This window comes from Triturus cristatus, chromosome 5_1 (genome assembly GCF_964204655.1).
Source record: "Triturus cristatus chromosome 5_1, aTriCri1.1, whole genome shotgun sequence".
Lineage (NCBI taxonomy): Eukaryota > Metazoa > Chordata > Amphibia > Caudata > Salamandridae > Triturus > Triturus cristatus.
Window position 1 is genome coordinate 31,500,270 of NC_140587.1, and position 18,274 is coordinate 31,518,543.

Below are 18,274 nucleotides of genomic sequence, written 5' to 3' on the forward strand. Positions count from 1 at the left end.
GGAGCTGAGGTGAGCCCGCCCCAGTCTATGTCTATACCAGGAGAGTAAAGGTCAGAGCAGCTGATGTGAGTCCTCCCTAGGCAATGTCTATGTCAAGAGAGTAAAGGTCAGAGCAGCATTAGTTAGCCTGTCTTAGCCTGCATTTGTAGCAGCACCATAAAGGCCAGAGGGTCTGAGGTGAGCCTGTCCCAGTCTGCATCTATTCCAGGTGAATAAAGGTCAGAGGAGCTGGGGTTAACCTGCCTCAGTCTGAGTCTGTTCCAGGAGAGTAAAGGTCAGGAGATCTGTGGTCAGCCTGCCCCGGTCTGTGTCTATATCAGGAAAGTAAAGGTCAGGAGATCTGTGGTCAGCCTGCCCCGGTCTGTGTCTATATCAGGAAAGTAAATGTCAGAGGGGCTGAGGAGAGTCTGTCCCAGGCTATGTCTATGTCAAGAGCGTAAAGGTCAAAGGAGCTGGGGTGAACCTGCCCAAGTCTGCTTCTATACCAGGAGAGTAAAGGTCAGGGGAGCTGTGGTCAGCCTGCCCCAACCTGCACCTATATTAGGAAAATAAATATCAGAGGGTCTGAGATGAGCCTGCCCCGGTGTGCGTCTATATCAGGAGAGTAACGGTCAGAGGATCTAATGTGAGCCTGCCCCCGTGTGCGTCTATACCAGCGAAACAACAATCCATGGCAAAATAAAGTCCAGTCTCTAACCATCAAGAACTGCGTCTGAAACAACCTGATCCTCTGGAAAAATCCTTAGCCACGTTTGTAGCAGCCTAATCCTACAATAAAATACTGCGAAAGGAGGCACATGTTTCACGGCTTTTCTGCCACTTCTTCTGAGCTGCAGAAACAACAATCACAACTTTAATTATCACATCCCTCTAAAAAAGTAAAAATAAAACTAATTTTAAATGTTATTTATTTTGTAGATTGTATATAGCACGAAGAAGACCCATGTGAGTATCAGAGCATGTTACACATGACAGAGGAAGTGGAAATAGATAATGTTCTCTGAATCAACAACTAGATACAAAGATAAGAGCATAAAGCAATAATTAAATCAATAATCAAAACAATGACTTCAAGCAGATTTCATGTGAATAGTTTCTCTGGGCAGGGAGTTCCAGATCCTTAGGCCAGCAATCCTAATGGTATGTCACATTCTGTACAAAATGCAGTAACACCCTTATAAATTCAATCCATCATCTTAAATACTAGTACCATAAATTTATGGAATATATTGCACATACATTAACATTGGAGAATGCATGATCCAAGATAGATTGGACAATAATGAATAACAGCAGAATACAAAATGATATGTCAGATTTCATAGTCATTAAAAAAGTTAATATAGATCCTGATACAATTTAGAATACAATCATTATACTCAGGACAAAAAATTAGGTAAGCAACCCCAAAAACATTATGCAAAATACCAAACTCAACATGCATAATGAATTTATGTACTGTTTAAGCATATCAGTGGTTTTACCTGAACCGTCAAAGTACAATGGAAAATCTTTCATTCATTCAAGGAATAAAATAGATAAAAACATATTCACAGATCCATCTGAAACAAGAAACAAGTATTAGTTCACAAAACAGGCCCAGTAAGGGAACTGTGCGACTCTCACTTGGCTTCATCAGACTGAATGAGTCAATCTCTTCTAATGGGTAATCAATCCCAAATAAATAGGAATTGGATGAACTAAAAGTAATGAAGACACACCCTCCACACCCAACTGGATGATACAATCTCTCCTTAAATTTAAACCAATCCCAAGTCAACAAGAAGTAAAGACCCTAAAAACAATAAAAACTCACCACCTTTCTCTTACCCCAGGATGATAATTAGTCTCATGTAAGAACAAAACAAGGTAAAGTTTCCCATTAGAAACATACGTTCACAGTGTCTACATTCAGAGTTCACAGGTCACTACTGGAAACCATATTGTTGATTGCTATATATTATTAAATCCGTAAGCTCCAGAATCTGAAAATGAAAATTGGAAATAATAAATACCTAAGAGACTAATTAAAACAGACAGTAAGCATAAAGTATGATCAATACCCATTACCATATCAATAAATTATGAAACCATCTTACCTGATATTACTCAAAGCAAATGCCTTCATCAACCTCAGATCCGAAGAGTGCATCAGCTGGTTAAATTCTGGTCCACTGTAACAATTTGATATCACAAGCTACCTGAGGTTAGATTGCGCGTGTTGCTTGACCATGGCACACACCGTAGGCAACCACCAACCCAATTTCTGACAGAGACTGTATGCTAAGACAAGTGGGGAAGAGCTCTGCACCCATACTAAAGACCATGCCACATTAACTCTGAGATCCCTGAGACTGAGGCAGACGGAGGAAGGGTTGAGTCCCTTGAAGAAGTTGAACATTGAAGCATAAGAGACTCTCACCTGCAAGTCTGATGTTCCAGCATTATTGTAGGTTGTTGCTTTTTGGTTTCTGTGTAATAAAGTACTTGTCTTTTTTAAAGGGAGTTTCTGGGCTAGACAGTTGTCTTCAATTACTGCTGGGGGTGGTGTAGAGCTGTGAGCATTAGTAACCCACATAAACCTCCCTGAGAATCTTATGACTGTTCGTCTGCACTGCCAATGAAAGTCAAGAGCTGAAATTATTGGACTTGGCCCAGGTTGTATAGCCATAGTAGGACTGAGTCTGAGACAGTAGAGGCATACAACCCCAACCCAACAGTTGTGGCCCAGAAGCCCCCGTCTGGCATGAGGCCTTTAAATAGGGTATGAAAAACCCAGGAAGAGGCTACCTTGTCATTGAGTTTCATTTCACTTTTTTGCTTGAATCTTTGACAGTTTACCAGGGTTGTTCCTCCTTCCTCAACAGTCTCATACAAAGACCCACAGAAAATCTTGGTTGAATTTCTATACTTTTTATGGGCTTCCATGTCTATACTTTAAGTGTTACTACTGTGTTGATAACATTTGCTCTATCTCAAGCCTCCTTGTCTCAGCCACTCCTCTGTTGAATTCTAGTTTATCAAATTTGGTTGGGCTTCACATATAAGTCTGCGGTTGTCAATAGCTGGATTTAAATGCACTCTTTCTTTTCTCATTGACGTTACCAACAACAAAGGCAAGTCCTTCTTGTAACCACTATGTTGCTAAACCCCTGGTAATAACAGTTGGAAGAAACCAGGTGTATGATTGGTGCAAAATGTCAGGTGGCACAAATTACCTCTAGACAGATAGGAATTCTAATGCAAAGAATTAAATCTTCAGTTAAAATGGACTGGAGAAGGTGAGACCAGATCCAATGGAAGTAAGCTTCTGGGAAACAGGGCAGGATTGGAAATGTTGAAGTTATATTATGAATGATTTCATACAAGATGTCATTATTGATGTATTATGTGGGGCAAGCAGCAGTGTCTTGCGAGGGTGTAAGTTATAGTTTACTGAGAAAAGTATAACTATAACTGTTGAACTTCTATTTTTTTCAGTATTTAAATGTTATCCTAACTATAACATCCCTGTAACTTTATTGTTTTTCAGTGAATTTCTAAGGTTTTTTACAATTCTATTTCCTAACTATAAAGTCCTTGTAACCTTTGTTTTTTTCAGTGCATTTTTAACGTTAAGTAATTTGTTATTACTTGAAGTTAATGCAAACCCTGCTGCGCATGGCCTCCGGCCGTGTGTGGCGGGTTTGGACTGCAGAGCTTGCAGCCAACCTCCATAGGCACTCAACCCTATTCTACGCATGGCCAAGATTGGTCGGCCACAGAGCCTGGCCAGCAGCCAGTCCCTGCAGCCAACTGCACATACGTACCCCACCCAAGGTCAATTTAGGCCATTTAGGCAGAGATTGTGGCCAACCCCCTTAGGCTCCCAACCCCACTTCATGCATGGCCGAGGTTGGTCAGCTACATGGCCTGGCCTGCAGCTAGACCCTGTAGCCAACTCCACATACGGACCCCCACCCAAGGTCAATTTAGACCACGGGGACCCCATCCACTGGTGCCCCGCTAATTCATGAAAGGGAAGGGGGTCCTCTAGCACCGCTCCCTTGGCTGATTTTGTCCCTGGGTCCCCTAGGGTCCAACCAATTAATAAAAGAGGAAGAGGACCATGGGGCTGCTGTCCCCGGGACCTTATACCCCGGATCCTGGCCAATTTATGAAAGGGGATGGGGCCTGCTTGGCCTCCTTTCCTGGGCTGATCTTGGCCCCGGGACCCCATCCCCCAGGGCCTAGTCAATGAATATAAGAGGAAGAAGGCCATGTGGCCCCCCTCCCTGGGCCAATTTTGGCCTCGGGTACCCTATCCATGGGGCCCGACAATTATTCAAAGGGGTGGGGCGGCCATGCGGCTTCTCCCTTGGCATATTTGGACCCTGTGGACTCCATCCCCTGGGACCCAGAAAAGTATTTTAAGGGGGTGTGGACACAACTGCCGAGGTCTGGTGACATGTTCCTGGGTGCCCTGGCCTTGATCCCCCACGATCCATGCTGGTTCCCAGCCTTCATAGGCATTGCTCCTGCACATAGGGAGGAGCCAAAAATGCTGCTTCCTGCGTGCAGGAACAATAGTTTCAACTGCATTCCTGACTCTTGACAGTGGGCAGGAAAACAGATGAAAAGTCAACTCCTAGTCTGCCAGAGCAGTTTTCCTACCCTCTGGAAGCAGACTTACAGTTTGCTCTTGGTTGGGGGGAGCTGTCATAGCCCCCTCCAAATGACAGCAAACTACTATGTACTGAGGATGGGCACTTCAAGACATAGAGAGCCAACCCGGAAGGGTGGCAGTCCCCAGGACTAATAATGGCTCCAGGGGTGGGGCCCGCCTGGGCCCCCTTCTTTAATATTAAAGGCCTGCCTAGAGTGCAGTGTTCCCCGGGGCCAAAAATTACCCTGGAGTGGGTCAAGCAGCTCTTCTCCTACTTTATCATCAATCAGCCTGGCCCCAGGGAGGTGGTAGTCCCAGGGACATAAAGGTCCCATAATGAGATCTGCATGGCCATCTTCCCTTAATGCTGAATTCATTGGGCATTCCCTGGGGACGGGGTAAGTCCCAGGGGCTGTAAATGGCCTATGGAGGGGGGTACACGCCCCCCTTCCTTTGTATATACTGTTGGCATGGCCCCATGTGGTGGCGTGCTGCACAGATCCACAGATCATATGCGATTTTCAAAGGAAATATTTTGTTTAAAAAATGTTTTGGGCCCTAGCAGGATCCCTTGGGGACCCCACCACCAGGCAGAGGGAGCCAAGGTATTCCTATCCTGCCCCCCCCCCCCTTTTTTTTTAAACCTTTTTTGTGACTCAGCTGAGTCAGAGTCCCAAAATGGCTGCCAATGCTTTTTGGTTGAAGTGTTTTATGCCCATCAAATATCAGCATGGAACTGTTGGATCTGCGGAGGATCTTCATCCTTTTCTTCAAATAGCTAAAAAACTACTGATTGAATTTAAACAAACTAACAAAAAGAGATCTTTCTGGACAAAGATTTAGCTTTTTGCTAAATTTGGTGTAATTCCTTTAAGCCGTTCAGAATGTAGTCGTGGTTGAAATCCCTATGAGAAATTGCATTGGGAACACGCATTTTGGGACCCCTCCTTTTCCTCAGCCCCCACTTGACGGATCACCTCAACACTTTTAAGACAGCAGCTGAATGAAGAAAACTTTGTGAAGATTCATCAAACAACGCCAAAGTTATTGGCCCAAAAAATGCTTTATGGGAATTGGGTTCTTACTACAACTACCTACTGGAGACTGCCAGTAGGTAATATATAAATATATATATATGCATATATACAACATGCGCTCTCTGGAGGATAGCAGTGCTGTTTATTGGGGGGCATGGTTTCGGCATCAACGAAGAAGGCAATGCCGTGTTGGGCTCCTTTGGAGCGCAGGAGCCTTTTGTGTCTGTGGGATGGCTCCGGCGCTCATCCGACGGTGGAGACAGTCATGCATCTCCCTCTGCAGGAGTGGTGAGTTGCAGGAGCCACCATGACGCAATGAGCTATCCCACCTGACTTCTATTACTTCCTATGGGGCCTAGGTAGGTTCCCAAAGCTGGCCATATGGTAAATAAATCTATAAAGTTAAATCTTTGTTTACTTATATCAATGTCATTTTCTGATTGCAATCAATGTCTCTTATTTAAATTTTTTGTTTCTTTATATATTATTCTTTGCTCAATAGAGAAATAGTAAAAAGTGGATGTAAACAATATATACTTTGCTGGACAATACTTTACAATACTGTACAATACTAATCAATAAATGATATCTGTTTGTTTTGTTTTATATACAAGAAATCTGCATTTTTTAGAAGAACACTTATTTATAACAATATTTTACCCCCACACCAACTGAAACCACTCATTCCTCATACTCATTCATTCATTTAATTTAGCCATTTATGATTGTTGCAACAACTGTGCTTCATCACTGTCTATGACAACAGGGAATTGACTATTTTCTCTCCTGTTGCTGTGTTGTGGGTCGAATTCTTATACAGTCTTGTCCACGAGTGCTTCGGTGGACAGTATTCACCTTCTTAAAGACCAACTGGTGTAAAACCTCATAAAATGGCAGATATAAATAGGGTTGTTTCTTTTTAAGCCTTGTATTACCTACTAAGTGCCCAAGCTCTTGGTAGATGTTAGACCAGAAATATGTTCCCATTGAGAGGACTACTCTGTTATTATTTTCTCTGTGACTCTTACACATGTTACTTTTCATTGCTTGCCATACTCTATTCATGAAGAAGACAACTTTAAATGATAGCCATCCTACTCCTCATCTCGTAGGTCCTTCCAGTGTGGGAGTCTCACTCTCGTTAGTAACGGTTTGTCAGATGGGCCCTCGTCGCTGGAGCCATTTATAAGCTCCATGCATTCTGTTTTTATAAGCGGCCATCCCTGGGGGATATCGCCACATAGCAAGAGGTCGTGCCCGCCATTTTGGAATGTGGTGGGCGTGTTTCCTCACAAAACACTTTCCCCGCAATTCTGCTTGTGGTGTTAGCAAGCTCCTTTTTATGGCCTAAATTCCAATACTACTATCAGGGGAATATCTACCTTGGTCTCTACTGATGCCACTATTTATAGAAAAAGTTGTATTACCTCATGAATAATTGCCACGTGCCCTGAAAGTTGTCTTTTGTGTATCTACATGCCTCCTCAGTACAGAACTGTATTTCTAACTCAGCTGACCTCTAGGTACTGTTTTCTTCAGTTTTTCTGGCCTTTAACATGTCGTTCATGGCAGGAGTCTTATTTTTACAGGACATTAATTGAATTGTTTTCATGGCGAACATCTTTTTCAAGATTTTTTATTTGGTATCAATTCTTCAGTGTGTTTTTTACTCACAATTTTTTGTTTTTTAAAAGCTTGTGTAAGCTATAGGCCTTCTAGACTTTTTCCCTCATTTGTCTCTGATCCTTCCTCCATATATGGGGAAAAAAGGAAACCTTACACCTACGAGTACCTCCAATAATGCTTTGTTGTTGGATTCATATTCCAATTACAACAATACGGATGACTCTACTTCTCAGAAATCTGAATCTCATTCAGGTGCCATTCCAAAAGCCTCCTCATGTAATACAATGCATAGGATCAAATAAAACACCTAAAAAAGATCCTCCGTCTCCAGTGAAACCTATGTCAGCTTCCATGGAGGTCATTCTTGAAGAAATGTGTGCTATGAGACCATTCATGGAGGAGACTACTATAGCCTTATAGCGGGATATACTGGCTATTAAAGGCCCACTCCAGTGTTTAACAAGGGAATGGGACTTTAATAGGCGGTATAGCCCAGCTACGAAGGGCTATAAGGCTATTAGAACATTCTGCCACTAGAGGGCAGAATGTGCTAACAAATAAAACAAAGGCCTCTCAAGCCTGAGGGGATTGAAATTCCCTTGGGCTCCAGAGTTCTTTGTTCAAAATACATTGGAGTGTTGCTCTTTGGGCCTTTACTGGCATGGATCACTCCATTGTATTCAATGGAGTGCTCCACATTCTAATAAAACGTTACAACAGTTAGATGATTAATGGACCTCTTTAGAATTGCGTGTTTAATGGTAGAACAAAAACAGAGAGTCTACAGCTAACAACTACACACATTGTGCATCTACTTAAAAAATACACCGAAGACCTTGAAAAACGAAATCTAAGAAATAATTTACGAATATAGGTTTCCTGAACACAAAGAGGGCTCTGATCCAACCAAATTATTTTCAATGTTTTCTTCCTAAACTCCGTGGCATGTCTACGTCTGTTCCTCTCAATATACAAGGAGCGTAGAGGCATGGTCCTGGAGTTTCTACAAAACTGTGAGGAGTTATCTTCTTCCTTTTGCAATACATTGTCTTGCAACAAGTTATGTCTGTCAAGGCTGAATAAATTCAAATTATCTTGGATGGTCACACCCTGTTTTTCCTCTCAAGATGTAGCTAAAGTTACTGCAGATTGTCAGAAACAATTTTTGCATATGCGCCCTCATTGAGAGCCATGAATGCTAGATTTAGACTTATCTATTTGTGCTTGTCTAAAGTGACACTTAACGATAAAATATTCACTTATGAGAATCCTGCTGCACTTAAGAGATTTCTTCAACTGCATGAAGGAGAACATATGGACACTTTGAAAAAGACTTGATATCTTTTTGTTTATCTTGCCTATTTACTTTTAAAAACACTTATGTAACTGATTCTCTTATCTTTCAGGGCCTGATTACGAGTTTGGCAGACAGGCTACTCCATCACAAACACAATGGATATCCCATCCACTGTATTATGAGTTCCTGTAAATCCAATGGAATATAATGGAACTCGCAATACGATGGAATATCTATCACGTTTAAGATGGCGTAACCTGCCCGCCAAACATGTAATCAGGCCCTTAAGTGTTTTCTCTAATTTTAGCACATTCTAATTATGTCCTGCTCTCTTTTTTATAATGCAGGTATTTGTCTTCAAGTCTTGTGTACTTCAGGTTTCACTTTGTGTGGGGTTTTCACCCAAGTCAAGGCTGTCCTGTTGAGTTCTGATGTTGTCGCCGCCAGAGCTCTGTGAAGCCACCATCGATTTCCTTTCAGAGTGTTTAAGTAGGTTATTTAGTCATCATCTGTATGATTTGTACTGTCTTTTTGTTCCACTATTTTTATACTGATGCTTAATCATACGCTTCCATTTTGTTTGTGTTCCTTTCTTCTTCTATCCTTCTTTTCTCTTTTTCTGTCTTCTGCCATTTCAGCTCTTTTTCCCTTTCTTTCTTCACTAAGCAAAGATTTCATTTTTACCAACTTTTTATCCCCTTTCTTGATAAATCTATGGCTGGAAACATATTAATTGTACATACTACTGTTTAGTATTTAATTCCAGGTTACCATATGGAACATCAAAGGGTTAGGTAACCGTATTAAATGGCAGATGGTATTATCTCATTTAGCCAAACTAAAACAGATGTTGTTTTACTACAAGAAACTCATCTTTCAGAAATAGAGGTTTGTTTGCTTCAGCTGCTTTGGGGTAAAAATGGAGTACCCATCCTTTGTCATAAAAAAACTTCACATTACAGTCATCACACAGGAGTCTGATTCCTAAGGTCATTGGATTGTTGTTAAACTCTTACTTGATCATATACCTTTAACAATTTTCAATGTATACAGTCCAGTTACTATTGACAATGCATTTTGGATAGAAGATATCTGATAACTGAATATTTTGTGATGATGATTATATTATATTTGGTGGGGACTGCAATCAAATTTGTGAGGCTGCATTAGATAGGAATTCAGTGGTCAAGCTTGTCCATATTAAAATATACTCACAATTCAAATCCACCATTCAACGTAAATCACTAGTTGATAGCTGGAGACTATGTCACCTGGATCTCTTGGAATACACCTTTTGCTCAACCCCACATCACTCACAATCTCACATAGACTATCTTTTTCTTAGTAAATCCTTGGCTCAGCATGTCGTTCAGTCTGACATAGGATCATGAAAAAAAGCTGTTTAGTGAACCAATAACACTGGAGAAAGTGTCCAAAGCAGTCAACTTCTTCTAATTTAATAAGGCTCAGGGCTCTTATGGACTTACAGCAAAATTCTATAAATCATTTGCCTCTGTACTTAATCCTACTGTACTGGATTTATTCCAACACTTCTCAGTCTCAGGTTCCATGACAGGCTTGACCAGCAAAGCCACTATAATGGTTATCCCGAAAGAGGATAAAGATCCCCTACCGGTCAAAAAAACTATAGTCCAATTTCTTTAATTAATCTAGATGCAAAATTCTATGCCACAATCCTTTGTAAAAGACTAGAACCGCTGTTGCCATCCCTAATTGATCATTCCCAAGTAGGATTAATGGAAAACAGACTATGCAGCGACAATACTCTTCTCCTTTGTCACATTATTGAAAAAGCCAAACTTTTCATCTCTGATAATGTAGCTGTCACCCTTGATGCTGAGAAAGCATTTGACAGTGTCTCTTGGTCCTTTTTTTGAGAGATTCTGTAGAAATACAACCTGGGTGAGACCTTCACAAGGATGATCATGGCCTTGTACAGCTCCCCCTCCACTACAGTTCACTATGCGGGTCTCTTATCCTCTTCTTTCAAACTGGTGAGAGACAGAGCTGCCCCTTATCTTCATCTCTCTTCATCCTGACACTGGAACCACTCCTCCAGAGGATCCACTCAAACCCCTCCATTTCTGGTGTGACCTTCAACCAAAACACAATAAAGGTGGCAGCATACGCCGATGATATTCTGATTAAGACGGAGGACGTGGCACGCTCAATTCCCTCTCTATTAGAGACAATCAAAAGCTACAAACTCAATAAAAACAAGTCTGAATTAATGGGATTAAACAATCTTTGCTTGAGTTATCTCTTTAAATCTACAGATGTAACCAGGCAACCCCACGTCATTACATTTCTGGGATTAGAATTCAACACAGACTTATTAGAATAGCTTAGACATAATGAAAAAGTAACCTTGAAAAAGGTTGAAACCCTATTTGAGTGCTGGAACCCTACATTTCTCACATGTTGTGGCCGCATTGAGACCATGAAAATGATGGTCACCCCGATAGTTAATTATCTTACAGTATGCAACTCCTCACTCTATCAGAAGATATCCGTCAAAATTTGAACAAGCTATTATCAAAATTCATTTGGAAAAATAAATGTGCTAGGATCTCTCTCAAAAAAACTGTGATTACCTGTTCAACTTGGTGGAGTGAACCTGGCGACTTAAAAAAATATTAATCCGCCTTCCTGGCAAAACAATAGCCCGTTGTGGTTTTCGCATCCTCCTGACTACACTCCCTATTGGCTAATAATTGAAAAAGAAATCAGAGGTGTATTTCATCCTGTCACATTTTTAACTGGTAAAAGAATTCCCACATCCTCTGGTAAAATCCTTTTTAACAATACTAAAAGAGCCCTGAGAATTATCGATAAAATATTAGACACTTTCTTTCCTCTTAACCTATCAACATCCTCGACCCCATCTTCACAGGTGGGAACAACATCCGCATCAGCCACGCCGCGCAACCACCATGGACGGACCACCAATGTGTTTACTTCCTCACCAACAAACCCATGCTGCCCAAACCTGCACCCCACCCTCCATGTAGCAACTGGAGCAAGGTAACTGAGGAGCAGCTCACCTCCACCCACAACCGCAATGCCCCTACCACCTAGACCAACGCCAACCTCGCAGCCAAAGAACTCCATGGATGGATCACTAACTGCGGAGACAAGCTTGCAACGCTACGTAACCCTGTCCGACAGCTCCCCAGAAAGGCCACCTGGTTCACAACCAACCTACAAGAAGCCAGATGCACCTGCAGACATCTCGAGAAGCAGCAAATCCTCGGAACATCGCACCACCTACAAGAACATCATGACGGAATACCACCAACACATCAGGTCCACCAAAAGGGCCTTCATCCAGAACAGGATCATATCCAACTCCAGCAACTCCAAGGAACTCTTCAGCATCACCCAGGAATTCAAGAAACCCCCCAGCGAAACTACGGATATCACCCTCTCCCTGGACCTCTGTAACAAGCTTGGCTCCTACTTCCATCTGAAAATCAAGGGTCTCTATGACAACTTCAATGACCAGACACCTGACTACGGAACCACTACCTACTCCAGCAACGCCAGCCGGCACACCATCTCCTCCTGGACCCGAATCACCACCGAAGACACTGCATCGACCACAAAAAGTATCCACTCAGGAGCCCCACCGGACCCCTGCCCCCTGCACATCTTCCTCAGAGCCGCCGCCACCATCGCTCCAAAACTTTGACGGACCATCAACGCCACCTTCGAAACCGGCATCTTCCCCAATGACTGTAAATGTGCAGAAGTCAGACCCGTACTAAAGAAGCCCTCAGCATATTACATGTACCTCAAGAATTACCGACCCGTCTCCCTCCTCCCCTTCACAACCAAGGTCACTGAGAAGACCGTCAACATCAAACTCACAAAATTAATCAAAGAAAACTCCATCCTCGACCCCTCCCAATCCGGATTCCCCAGCAACCACAGCACCAAGACTGCTCTACTCACTGCCACAGATGGCATCCGCACCCTCCCCCACCAGGGACACACTGCAGCCCTGGTCCTTTGACACCGTCTCCCACTGCACTCTCACCACCAGACTCCACAATTATGGCATACAGGGAAACGTCCTTGAATGGCTCCGCTCCTTCCTCACCGGCAGAACCCAAAGAATCAGACTACCACCCTTCCTCTCCGAACCCATGGAAATCAAGTACAGAGTACCCCAAGGATCGTCACTCAGCCCCACAAAATATATACATGTCCCCTCGCCGCCATCGTCAGACAGCATGGACTCAGCATAGTATCCTGCGCCAACGACACTCAGCTCATCCTCTCCCTCACCAAAGACCCTATCACCACCAGACTCAACTTCCAGGAGGGAATGAAGGATGTTGCATCTTGGATGAGCAGCAGCTGCCTGAAGCTCAACTCAAGGAAGACGGAGGCCCTCATCCTCGGACTGTCCCCCTCTACTTTGGACAACACCTGGTGGCCCACTGCTCTCTGCAGTCCACCAGTCCCAAGGACCACGCCTGAAACCTTGGCATCAAACTCAACTCCTCTCTCTCCATGACCCGGCAGGTCAATGCCGCTGCCTCCACCTGCTTTAACACCCGCCAAATCCTCCGTAAGACCTTCAAATGGATCCCCCTCAAATCAAGGAAGACCATCACACATGCATTCATAACCAGCAGACTGGACTACGTCAGCGTCCTCTACACTAGGATCAACAAGCCTCTGCTCCGCAAACTCCAGAGCATACAGAACACTGCAGCCAGACTCGTCCTCAGCATCCCTCGACACGAACACATCACCCACCACCTGTGCAACCTTCACTGGCTCCCCGTTGAGAAGAGGGTAACTTTAAGATGCTCACCCTCGCCTACAAATGTCTCCACAACACTGCACCTCAATATCGCAATGACAGAATCTCTTTCCAGGTACCCAAGAGAAACTTACGATCAGCCGACCTCGCTCTCACCGAACCCCTGCACATTCGCAGAGCAAGAACGGGTGGCAGAACCTTCTCCTACATCACAGCCAAAGCCTGGAACATCCTCCTGATCGACATCAGATGTGACCCCACCCTGCACATCTTCAGGAAGGCCCTCAAAACCTGGCTCTTTGACTGACCGGAGCTGCCCCCCCCCCCCCCCCAGCGCCTTGAGACCCTCACGGGTGAGTAGCGGACTTAAAAAAACCCTGATTGATTTATTGATTGATTGAAGCTTTCAAACATGATTTGATCAGGCACAACTCAAAGATCAAAATCCAGGGGAAAACTATTTTCTGGGAATCATGGGTGTCAAAAGAAATCCACTTTCTAAAGCAACTGGGTACACCAGAAACACTGATCTCCTTCAGAGTACTCCAACAACAATACAATCTTCTAGACATAGATTTTTATGAATTTCTTAAGCTCAACGTCAGTCTGTCTAAGATCAGCTGCCCAGACAAATATCACTCCATCATGAAGATTATTCTTTCCCTCAATACGTCAGGTGACAAGGCCTCCAAACTTTATCACATCCTGAATCCAAAGCACACATCTATCAAGGGGAAAGTGTTAAAAAAACTGGGATAACCATGGGTCCATTCCTCCAGACAAGTGGCAGTTTATCTGGAAGTGCTCTAAGAGAGGATCCAACTTGAAATTGTCATGCAGCTACCGGGGACCTTTGTCATTTACTTTTTCTCTGCAAGACGGTTGTCCCTTTCTGTTATAAAGTGTTCGACTTTACTCACGCTCTGTGCAGGATACATCTTAAAAATATATTTTCTCCTTGATTCAGGCTTTCTTAGACCCCCAGATCCATTCAAAGAATGATAGACTTCTTGCAGACATACTGCTGACCTCAGCCAGTAAATCAATATTGACCAACTGGAAGAACACGTCCGCTACTTCTTTTCGTGCATGGCTTAACTGGACTACTTTTCTAAGAGGAGCTGGCAATATTTCCCTTCAGAACTATCCATGGAAACTGCAGATTAATAACGTCTGGGAATCCCTCAACAACTACTACAACCTCCCCAGTAGTACTTGTTCACCTACTGGTACCAAATAGATGTTTCTATTTTTATGTGAACATGTAATACCATGTTGTATTGTAGGTACTGTATAGGTGATACTATAAGGTCCTATGTAGATGTTACACGTTTGGATACACCTCCTTTACTAGTGGGCTACTTCAATAACACAAGGTTCGAGTTCGACAAGAGGGTTTCTCTTCCTTCTCTCAAAGTCTTTTTATACTAACTTCTCTCCCCTTTTTCCCTATTTTGAGTTATAAAAACATATTTTAATGTTGAAACATAAGACAAATACCTACAAATATTATATTAAATAAACTGGAGAAAAAACCCATTATTACATACATTTAGTTTTTTTTATTTCCTACCCTATAACACCACACAATTCACAACCCACATCTAAATTAAAAAAATGTACTTCCATAATTAACATAATTAACTACCAATTAAAGAAATATTATTTAAAAAATAAATTTAAACTCCTTAAAATGAATTAACTTCCCACACTTTACCCCTATATCTCCACACCCACAGATAACATTGAACAGTAAAAAAAATAATTACACAATTAAAACTTATTTTCAATTTAAAAACTAATAGTATTTAACAACTAATTATAAAATAAGTAAAATATATTTACTCCCCACCCTTTACACCTCTAAAAGTAAAACTCACACACAAAAAATAAACAATTACCCTAAATAAATATCAATGAATTAATTAATATTAATGATCAACTAATTATTTAATAATTAAACATAAATTACTTCCTTTCTTTACCCCTATAAACCCCACAACGGACACCTAAAATTAATTACACAAATTCCATATTTAATTTTCAATTAATTAATTAATTATTATTACTTAACAGTCAATCAATCAGGGTTTTATAAAGCTTGCTACTCACCCGTGAGGGTCTCAAGGCACTGGGGAGGGGGGGTGCAGCTCCGGATCAGTCGAAGAGCCAGGTCGGGAGGCTCTTCCTGAAGGTGTGCAGGATAGGGGAGCGCCTGATGTTGACTGGGAGCTCGTTCCAGGTCTTTGCCGGGACGTAGGAGAAGGCTCTTCTGCCTACTCTGGTTCTGCAGATGCATGGGGTCACTGCCAGGGCAAGGTCAGCAGAGCGGAGGTTCCTTTTGGGTACATGGAAGGAGACTCTCTCGTTGAGGTATTTGGGTCTGAAGTTGTGGAGGGATTATTAATTAATTAAACATAAATTACTTCCCCACTCTTCACCACTATAAACCCCACAACCTGCACCTAAAATTAATTACACAATTCCATAAATAATTTTCAATAAATTAATTAATATCAAATAACAAATAATTATGAATTAATCAAAAATAAATTACTCACAACCCTTCACATCTATAAACCCCACAACCTCAACTAAAATGAATCACACAATTTCCATATATAATTTTCAATTACCTTATTAATTAATTAAAAATAAATTACTCGATATTCTGTCTTATTACCCATTATGATTACTTTCATTTGTTCAGAGGAGTACACCAACGTTGCTCAATATCACTCCTTTTGTTTATACTAAAAGCCCCTTTAACAAAAATCTGGCAGGATGTGCACATATCAGGTTTTCCAACCTTGTCTCAACAAATTAAGATGTCAGTTTATGCTGATGAAATTCTTCTATATTGCTCTAATCCTACAGTTTCCCTTCCTCCTTTTCTTCAGCAAGTTACTACTTTTCTCACTTGTCGGGTTATCGGCTTAACACTAATAAGTGTGAAGAACTACATTTAAATGTATTGTGTAATAAACATTTTTGTACACACAGGATTTGCCTGGCAACCCATTAAGATAAAGTACTTAGGATTGTGGTTTTCACAGACCATTAAAGAAACTTTGAAATTGAATTACAATTATATTATCAAGACTCTAAGTGATAAAGTTTCCCTTCCCCCTTTCTTTCAGCAAGTTACTACTTCTTGTTTTGAATGAGGAAAATCAGGAGCAAACAGAATATGTGCCATCTTGTTTGCGGTCTGCTTATTAAACAGAAAGAGTGTCAGAGCCTGAGCTAAATGAACAAATATACCTCCCTCTGTGAACTCTGTAGAGAATGCAATGAACTTTGAGGGCCTGACAATATACAGGTTTGCACCGGCGCATCAGTGTCCCACACCAATAAGATATGCAGGGCCTACTGTCCTGAGAGACAGTGGAGGTGAGTTAACAAAGCAGTATATAGCTCACAACAGAGATCAGAGGATTATTGCAGACTCGCCGACCGTGCGGTAGAAGAGTGGTCTGTGGTGTATTGATACATTACAGCTCATCGAAGTAATTGGCCAGCTTGCTTGACACTCGGGCTGTTTAATTCCTAGACTGAAACATGGTTTCCCCTTACAGGAGTAATACGGTTGCACATCTAGTTCACAAAAACCCCTAAATTGACTTGAAAAAGGATCAATTCAGTATCACAACACTGTAGCAAAATTACAAAAGGTTTCATGTTTTCCTTCATAAAAGTACATTACAATGTATACACACCCAAAATCAGATCAATCATTACACTGTCCCACAAAAGTTAAAATGCAAGTTAAAAAATAAGACTTTCTTCACAATCATTTAAAAACCTCTATATGATCTCACAGTACGGCATAACACAATTCAATAAAAAAATACCAACATGACAAATGACAATAAGGAAGAAAGACCAAACAGACACAATTGTCAATATTCATAAACTGATCCGTTCAATCTAGGGTGTTAAATGCTTCATATTTATATCACCATCTATAGAGTCCCCTGTTTTCACAGATTCAGAATTACGAATTGTGTCAAAGGGGTTTCTGTGGACGGGACCTGTAGGTTACCACCTTCCTCAGGGCAAACAAAATTAATCTCCCACAAAATGTAGCACAAAACTGTAAAGAAAACAAAATGTGCAGATCAAATTTTATGTAGTTTAAAAAAAAACATTTTTTACAAAGGTTTACTTCACTCATACATCATCTTCAATCACCAACACCAGGTGATGTTCACCCGCCATGTTGTGATTGTACATGAATTCCAAGCTTTCACACAGCCTTTCATATTCACTTTCATGCACCCAGCACCACTACAGGTGCATGCACGCTCCGGTACCACATCCATTCTGTTTACTTCTTTATTTATACTACATACATCTTCCAGTCATACTTATCACTCTAATGCTCCTAAAAATCCCTCAGGATTGCTGTTTAAAGGCTACAATGAGGACCCCATGATGGTGATCTCAAGCTTTCTGAAATCTTCAATTTCATAGGGAAATACCTTCAATGTGGTTTAAATGGTTCAAGCATCTATAGGGGAGGAAACAGCATACCTCAACTCATCAAGTGTCCACATGTTCCTATTTGTTTATAACTATATGTGTATATGTGCATTCCAAGTGCCGACATCAGCAACCCTTCCCAACAATAATGGTAAGTAGCAGTTAGTACACAATGCGTTACATGAATCACACCACACACAGTTTTGTGGAACAAACAGTTTGCTGCAGGTTTATTTCATAAATGAAATATGCCAATGTGGTGGGCTAACTTACGCACGATTCAAAGGCAGGCAGCGATGAGTAACCTAAGTAGCCGACCCGCCTGATGAGTTGCGGCTGACACATTCGGTGCTACCATTTTATTTGGGGAGTTTCTCCCTTAAATACCA

The 18,274-nt window shown here is 41.8% G+C and overlaps 1 protein-coding gene across 4 annotated transcripts in view; it reads left to right on the top strand.

Moving 5' to 3' along the window:
* LOC146830011 (GTPase IMAP family member 9-like) overlaps positions 1–18,274 on the top strand; it is a 114,302-nt gene that overhangs the window by 18,063 nt on the left and 77,965 nt on the right. The window contains exon 2 of one of the 4 annotated variants that reach the window (XM_085604245.1): positions 8,953–9,094. The exons of 2 other annotated variants lie outside the window; for them this stretch is intronic. In XM_085604245.1, the coding sequence (XP_085460371.1) occupies positions 9,037–9,094 (58 nt within the window). In that variant the 5' untranslated portion in view covers positions 8,953–9,036. Of the gene's footprint in view, positions 1–8,952; positions 9,095–18,274 lie in introns of those variants that run through there. One more of the 4 variants, XM_085604247.1, reaches the window with a different exon arrangement.